Genomic DNA, 8352 nt, shown 5'->3' with positions numbered 1-8352 from the left:
ACAGAGTCTTGCTCTGTCTCCAGGCACCAGGCTGGAGTGCAGTGGCGCGATCTCGGCTCACTGCCATCGCCGCCTCCCGGGTTCAAGCAATTCTCCTGCCTCAGCCTCCCAAGTAGTTGGGACTACAGGTGCCTGCTACCACACCCAGCTAATTTTTTGTATTTTTTTAGTAGAGACGGGGTTTCACCACGTTGGCCAGGATGGTCTCGATCTCTTGACCTTGTGATCCTTCCGCCTTGGCCTCCCAAAGTGCTGGGATTACAGGCGTCAGCCACCACACCGGGCCTATTTTTCTATATTTGAGACAGGGTCTTGCTCTGTCTCCCTGGCTGGAGTGCAGCAGCACAATCTTGGCTCACTGCAGCCTCCAATTCCCAGGCTCAAGCGATCCTCCCACCTCAGTCTCCCAAGTAGCTGGGACCACAGGCATGTGTCACCATGCCTGGCTGATTTTTTTAATTTTTAGTAGACACAGGGTTTTACTATGTTGCCCAGGTTGGTCTTGAACTCCTGGACTCGAGCAATCCTTCCGTCTCAGCCTCCCAAGGTGCTGGGATTACAGGCATGAGCCACCACACTTGGGCAGAAGCTTGAAGGTTAAAGACAGAGGTCACTACTAGGTAAGGTTTCCTGCTGAAAACATTACCTAGCAGTGATGAAGAAACTGAAGCCAAGACTGGGGCAGACGCAGGTCAGCCTCAAGCCCAAATTTCCCAATGGTCACACTTCACTCTAGAACCATCAGTGGCTCCCTATTGCCCACCAGATGCCGAAGTCCAAGTCCATGGACACTCCAGCCTCATCTCCTAGCCTCTTCCTAGCCTTACCCACAAAACAGCAAATGGCAAAGACACACAGTGCCTTTCCACCAGCACGCCTTGTGTCCAGGCTATTCCTGCCATCAGCTCCCCAGCCTGTACCTCCTTCCACCCATCCGCATCCTTCCAGTTCTCCAGGATCATCGGCCCCTGCTCTAGAAACTTCCCTAACTCTGTTCAACCCCCTTCCCACTTCACTGTTGCTCCCTCCCGATCACCAAGAATATATTTTCTCTCTTTCTTTTATTTTATTTTGAGACAGGGTCTCACTGTGTCACCCAGGCTGGAGTACAGTGGTGTGATCTTGGCTCACTACAACCTCTGCCTCCCAGACTCACGCGATCCTCCCACCTCAGCCTCCCAAGTAGCTGGGACCACAGGTGCACACCACCACGCCTGGCTGATTTTTTGTATTTTTAGTAGAGACGGGGTCTTGCCATGTTGTCCAGGCTGGTCTCAAACTCCTGGGCTCGGGTGATCGGCCATCTCAGTCTCCCCAAGTGTTTGGATTACAGGCGTGAGCCACCGCGCCCCACCCACAGTTTCCCTCTTCATGTGTTTGGAATCATACTTTCACAGTTCAAGTGTCCAATCTCCTTATATGTACAAGGTCGCTTTGGGTTGGTGACTTCACCTCTCTGGCCTCAGTTTTCTTCCTTGTGTGACAAGTGGGGACAAGAACAGCACCCAACTCCCAAGGGTCTTGGGATGGGGCTGGCACAGCGCTGGCCCCAGGAGGTCCTCGGGTGAGGCTGCACCAGGCACCACCGCCCAGACCAGCATCTGGGGCTGACTCAGAGCCAAATGCTGGCCCTTTTCCCAGACCTGGCACACCCCCAGCGGCGTCTGCCTCCCTTGGACTGGGCTGGCAGCCGAGGGTCCTAGGAGGGGCTGTCTCAGGTCTATCTCTCCCACCAGAACTTCCAGACTTCAGACTTGCCTCCGTGCCAGCCGGAGTAGGGGCTTTGTTTTTGAGACAGGGTCTTGCTTGTCACCCAGGCTGGAGTGCAGTGGTGCAAACTCACTGCAGCCTCCACCTTCCGGGTTCAAGTGATTCTCGTGCCTTAGCCTCCCGAGTAGCTGGGACTACAGGCGCACGCCACTATGCCCGGCTAAGCTTTGTATTTTTAGCAGAGATGGGGTTTTGCCATGCTGGCCAGGCTGGTCTCCAACTCCTGACCTCAGGTGCTCTGCCCCAGTTGGCCTCCCAAAGCGCTGGGATGACAGGCGTGACCCACCGCACCCGGCCAAGAGTGTGGTCTTTGTAACAGGGCTTGTTTATATCCCTCTTCTGCTCACACTTCCCCCATGGCTCCCTAGTACCCTCTATGCCTTGGCCCTGCCCTGGCGTGATGAGATGGGGGCATCCCTGTCTGGCTTAATCTCCCCTGATGAGAGCCGCCTTTGAGACAGCGCCCAGTGTCACCCAGCAAAGAACCAGGCATCTGTGGCGGCTTCAATACCAACAACTGATGAAAAGAAACCTTGCCAATGACAGATGTCACGGGAGGCCTCCCTGAGTCTGGGGGTTGCGTGGGGTGCGTGCGGTAGGAGTGGCAGTACAGGAATTTCATTCCTTTTTCCCAGATGGGGAAACGGAGGTTCAGGCTGACAAAGCTCTTTTCTCAAGCGCTCCCAGCAGAGCCCAGTTCGACTCCTGAACTCAAAGCTCTTAACCATTCTCTACCAGGATATCTTTGGGTGGGGTGGGGAAATCGGGGGCGGTTTCTATTTTCTCTCTGCTGATCTGAATTTTCTGCAGCAAGCCCCGCACACCTCACGCAATTAAAAAGGATTTAAAATAAAGGTAGGTTCCACTGTCGGGGTTCCAACATGTGGGTGACTTCTGATCCTCAAACGGTCACCTCCGTTACACAGCAGTACTAACAGGAGCTCAGAGATGCAGCCCTTGCTGGGGTCACACAGCCTTTCAGGGGGAAATGGAGGAGTCTGACCTTCGGAGAGAGGGCGGAGGTCACACCCCTCCAGGTGGCAAGGGAGTGCGGCCCCTTTAAGAAAGCAAGTGCCAGGAAGAGGAGCCCCAGCTGGGGAGGGAGCAAGGGCAGGAGGTGGGGCTTGTTGCCAGGGGCAACCAGTCACCTAGCAACAAGCTTCCTAGCTGCAAGCTCAGGGACCAAAACTGGGGAAGGGGCTTTCTGCCCTGGTTCTTCCCTGACTCCTGGGCTCTCCCCTGTTCGCCCATCCTTTGTGGTACCCCGTTATCCTGGCTCCGCAGGAGGAGTCCCTGTTTCCTCGACTTGCCACTCAATGTCACACTTCTCGTCTTTTGCCCAGGCTGTCCCACAGCACACACGACTCTGTTGTGTCCTGGTTCCCACTAGACCCCCTCCACCCCCTCCCTCAACAAGGCTGGGTCCAGCCCTGGTCCTGCAGGGCTGGATGTGTCTAAACTGGCTCTGGGTCCGCGAGGCTGGGGACTCCTCCCTTGGGGCTGGGGCTGGGATGGATTCTCTTGGAGGCCCCAGCCTCTCCTAGGGAGAGCTGGGGGTGAGGTCACAGTGGCAGGGAGGGAGGAAATGAATGAATGAAAACAAATCTGCCTCACTCAGCACCCCTTGGGCTACAGTAGGTGATCTCCAACCTAGACAGTGGAGGGGTGCACAGGCCATGGTTGGCTAGGTCAGGAAAACCCCCCAATTCTCCAGGATGGGAAGGGGGTGGAAATTCCCTGGCTGGAATGACCCTGAGTCCTGGAAGTTCAGTTTGTCCCTAGGTTTGAGCGCTGACGCTGCACTTTTTCATGGGGCAGCTTCAGGTAAGACGTTCCCACTCTGGGCCTTGGTCTCCCTATGACACAAGCTATGACTTGCCCAAGGTCGTAAGGCCTGTGAGGTCTGGGGTGGGTGTGGATTCAAACCCAGCCGGACTCTGCCCACGTTAACTTCCACCCCTTGCAGACCCTCCTGTCCAAGACTCTACCCACAATTCACCCGTCCCCCCATGTCCATAAAAGTCTCTGAAGCCCTACCAGGATCCCCCACCAAAATAAGAGTAGGTCTTACCCAAAAATGCTCCCCAAAATACGACATCCTGATGATCTCTGTGGAGACCCCCGCAGGCGTCGTCCAGTGCCTGTCTAAAGAGAGAGGCAAGTTTGACCTACAGAGTCATTGTCAGTGTGGGCCTGATGAGGGGGAAAGTCCCTCCCTGTAGAGGAGGGAGAGAAAGGATGAAGGAGGAACTGAAAGCCCCATTGCTAAGACCATGCCAGGACCCCTGAGATAATTCCGCCCTGGTGCTGGTCCCAAGTAACTCCAGTATAGGGGGCAGAACAAGACACAGATGCCCTTAGTTCCACAGAGTCAGGACTGGACTAGGTGGAGGGACAAGAGCTGAGGGAGTCTAGATTGGAGGAGGGGCCATGGAATGTGGGGTTTTAAGGTATGTATAAGAGTTCACAGCAATGGGTAGGAGCAGTGCTGGATGACCGCCAACCTTGGCAGGAAAGCTCTGAGCCACTTCACAGATGGGAAAACTGAGCCCTCCCTGCCTCCAGAGGGGAAGCCACTTGCCAAGATCACACAGCTAGGAAGTGACAGTAGATTTGCACTCTGGACTGTCCAAGCGCAGACCTGAGCTCTCAGCTCCACTCCAGGCGGCTCCTGTAGGAAAAGGATTTGAAGAAAAACAGATGTAGGGGCTGCGATCAGACACATGGGGGTTGGGGTCCCTGAAGTGTCCCTGAGGGTCCCTTGGGGGTCTTCTGAATTCCTCTACAACAGTCCCCACCTTATGTACCCTCTTGGGAGTCAGAGCTCACCCCTCATTGTGATGCCCCAGCTGGCACTGGTGACCCCATGAGTCCCAACCCGGCCCTCGAAAACCAGTGTTCACCTGGTGTCTGAATCACTGTCCAGCTCTGTGCCTCAGTTTCCCCATCTGCAAAATAAGAAGGAATGCTTAGAAGGGATCTTGCTGGGGAACCTCAGGTGTCTGCACAAAAGGCTGGGTCAGGCCGCCCGGCAGGGGACGAACAGGCAGTGTCCTTGGCATGTGCTAGAGGCCAGGCTTGTTACTGGAGCCTGGGGGCCTCATTCATAATTCATGACCCAGCAGGCAGCTCGGTAGCAGCTGGGAGCCTAAGAGGCACAGTGGCAAGAGAGACAGGGACCGGTGACCTCAGGATTAGGAGGCGCCCAGGGTCTCCCCAGGAAAGGACTGAGCAAGACCTTGGGCAAGGCTGCCCCTCTAGCACCTCAGTTTAGCTCATCTTGAAAGTTAGTTTAGGCCGGGCACAGTGGCTCACGCCTGTAATCCCAGCACTTTGGGAGGCCAAGGTGGGCGGATCACTTGAGGTCAGGAGTTCGAGACCAGCCTGGCCAATGTGGTGAAACCCCGTCTCTACTAAAAATACAAAAATTAGCTGGGCGTGGTGGTGCATGCATGTAATCCCAGCTACTCAGGAGGCTGAGGCAGGAGAATCGCTTGAACCCAGGAGGCGAAGGTTGCAGTGAGCTGAGATGGCACTACTGCATTCCAGCCTGGTAACAGAGCCAGACTCTGTCTAAGAAAGGAAAGAAAGAAGAAAAGAAAAGGAAAGGAAAGGAAAGGAAGGAAGGAAGGAAGGAAGGAAGGAAGGAAGGAAGGAAGGAAGGAAGGAAGGAAGGAAGGAAAGATAGTTTAATTGGACCCAGTATCATTCACCCTCCAGTCCTGGGACTTCTCTGAGTAAGACCTCCTGTGCGCTCACCCTGGATAGCACAATGTCAGGGTCCCTGAGTTGATTCAGCCCTGGGCCTGGCCCTGCAGGAGTCCCCAGTCTAGAGGGACAGAGCTGGACACAGCTACCCCCGTCCTGCATGGACAGGGCTGAGCCAGATGGAGGGACAAGGTCCAGAAGAGCCTAGACTAAAGGAAGGTTCATGGGAGTTGGGGGTTTTAAAGGATGAATAGGAGCTCGCTGGGCAAAAAATTATTTGTTTCAACAAACATTCCTAACCTTGCACTGGTTAATGAGGGGCCCCGGAAAAACTTCAGCCCCTACTGTGGCCCCTTAGGAAACCTAATTTGGTGGCAGGGGTAGGGTGGTGAGCATGCTAAACTGACATCCCCATGGGAAACGCTCTAAATTCCCGTATCATGTCTTAGCTTCTATCCATGACCGGGACCCTAAACATCTCCCCATCCCTTAGAGCTGTGCTGACTGGCAGGAACCACTAGCCTCAAATGGTGACTTAACTGTTTTTTCTTTTTTTTTTTTTTCGGAGACAGGGTCTTGCAGTGTTGCCCAGGGCTGGAGTGCAGTGGTGTGATCATTCCTCACTGCAGCCTCGACTTCCCGTGGGAGCCATGAATAGCAACCTCCTGAGTAGCTGAGACTACAGGCATGAGCCATCACACCCAGAAAATTTTTGTATTTTTTTTTTTTTTTTGAGACAGGGTCTTGCTCTGTCACCCAGGCTGGAGTGCAGTGGCGCGATCATAGCTCACTGCAGCCTCAACTTCCCAGGTTCAAGTGATCCCCCCATCTCAGCCACCTGAGTAGCTAGGACTTCATGACCAATTAATTTTTTTTTAATGTTTTTTTTTTTTTGTAGAAACCAGGTCTCAGTAGCATTGCCTAGGCTGGTCTCAAACGCCTGCACTCAAGCGATCCTCCCGCCTGGGCCTCCCAAAATGCTGGAATTACAGCTGTGAGCCACCACCCCTGGTCTTAATTCTTGTATTAATGATTTGTATGTTTGTTGTTGTTTTTTTTGAGATGGAGTTTCGCTCTTGTTGGCTAGGCTGCAGTGCAGTGGCGAGATCTCGGCTCCCTGCAACCTCCGCCTCCCCTGCCTCAGCCTCCCAAGTATCTGCTGATACAAGCATGCACTGCCACGTCTGGCTAGTTTTGTGTTTTTATTAGAGATGGGGTTTCTCCATGTTGGTCAGGCTGGTCTCACTCCCGACCTCAGGTGACCCACCTGCCTCCACCTCCCAAAGTGCTGGTATTGCAGGCGTGAGCCACCGCGGCTGGCTTATATTAATGTTAAACCAAGTAAAATTAAATACAATTGGCTGGACACGGTGGCTCACACCTGTAATCCCAGGACTTTGGAAGGCCGAGGTGGGCGGATCACTTGAGGTCAGGAGTTCGAGACCAGCCTGGCCAACATGGCAAAACTCCATCTCTACCAAAAAATACAAAAATCAGCCGGGTGTGGTGGTGCATGCCTGTAGTCCCGGCTACTTGGGAGGCTGAGGCACAAGAATCGCTCAAAGCTTGGAGGCGGAGGTTGTAGTGAGTTGAGATCATGCCACTGCATTCCAGCCTGGGTGACGGAGTGAGACCCCGTCCCTCTCTCTCTCTCTCACACACACACACACACACACACACACCCCAAAATTAAATACAATTACATGCCCAACTCCTCACCTGCACCAGCCTCCCTTCCAAGGCTCAGAAGCTACATGACTCTGGTGACTGCTGTATTGGATGGCTCAGATGAGAAAGTCCTGTGACCAACATTGTTCTAGAAGATCCCAGGAGCCACAGAGCCCAAGTTCCCCAGAAACCAAGAATCTCACTACTGTTTTTACAGTTTCAATGAGATTGCTTCACCCACCCCACCCCTGGCAAACAGATACACACGGAGCACCAGTACGCGTGCGACCCTCTACCCAACTATTCACACACATCTGTTCAGCCAACCTTCATGCCATGCCCTGAGGTGCAATCTCAATGCTACGAGGGAAACTGAGGCACAGGGAGGTCAGTCATTGGTCCCGGCTGACTGTGATGTTGCCCCTGGTCTCTCTGCCAGTGACCTCCTGTTTGAAATCATCACGCGTGGCTCTCTGGGTTTCCATGCCCCCCCTGCTGCCCTGCCCCAACCCAAACCACCACTCACAGCTGGAATGGGGGGCGGGGGACAGGGCAACGGGTAGCCCCACGCAGGCCTTGGCCTTGGCCAGCCCAGGAAGTGACACCTGCCACTTCTCCGGAAACCCGGGCCCCGAGCAGAGGGGCCTCCCTTCTGGTCCTGAGCGGAGGGGGCAAGGAGAGGTGATGGGTATCTACCGGCCAGGGTTCAAACTCACCGGACAGGGTAGCGCATGGGATGGGGCCCCCGTCCGATGAGGCAGGCGCCAGGAGACGGCCACAAGGCTACTTCCGTCAGCACCAAGTTGGAGGCTTGTGTGCATGGGGGGGACAGGAAGCTCACCCCGCCCCGCCTACCGTCTAACAGCCACCTTACCTCCCCCGCCCGATTGGCACCCATGAGACCTCCCTGGAACCACATAGGCCATGGGCGAGTAAACAGACGCCTGAACCTGGGCCCCCCAGCCTGAACCTAGAGCTGTTCTTACCGAACAAATAATAATCACGAAAACAACTGGGAACTAGCTGTGCACCTACCCTGGCCCAGACATTCAACATCTCGCCATCCTGATGTGCAACGATACCCACTTCACAGACAGGGTAAACTGAGGCTCAGAGAGGGAAACACGCTCAGAAAGGGGAAGACATTTTTGTATTCATGGGCCCTTTCCTTCACTACAAAAGGAATTTAAAATTATATTTTAGGCC

General features: G+C 54.4%; 1 protein-coding gene across 1 annotated transcript in view; it reads right to left on the bottom strand.

Moving 5' to 3' along the window:
* FCHO1 (FCH and mu domain containing endocytic adaptor 1) overlaps nucleotides 1-8125 on the bottom strand; it is a 40090-nt gene extending 31965 nt beyond the window's left edge. Inside the window, exons 1-2 of the mRNA XM_037728809.1 lie at nucleotides 8097-8125; nucleotides 3842-3879 (exon numbers count right to left, since the gene is read on the bottom strand). Coding sequence (XP_037584737.1) covers nucleotides 3842-3868 — 27 coding nt within the window. The 5' untranslated portion in view covers nucleotides 3869-3879; nucleotides 8097-8125. The remainder of the gene's footprint in view (nucleotides 1-3841; nucleotides 3880-8096) is intronic.
* Nucleotides 8126-8352: the final 227 nt, after the last annotated feature.

Source organism: Cebus imitator, unplaced genomic scaffold, assembly GCF_001604975.1.
Source record: "Cebus imitator isolate Cc_AM_T3 unplaced genomic scaffold, Cebus_imitator-1.0 Scaffold280, whole genome shotgun sequence".
Taxonomy (NCBI): Eukaryota; Metazoa; Chordata; class Mammalia; order Primates; family Cebidae; genus Cebus; species Cebus imitator.
This window is presented reverse-complemented; position numbering and strand designations above follow the sequence as displayed.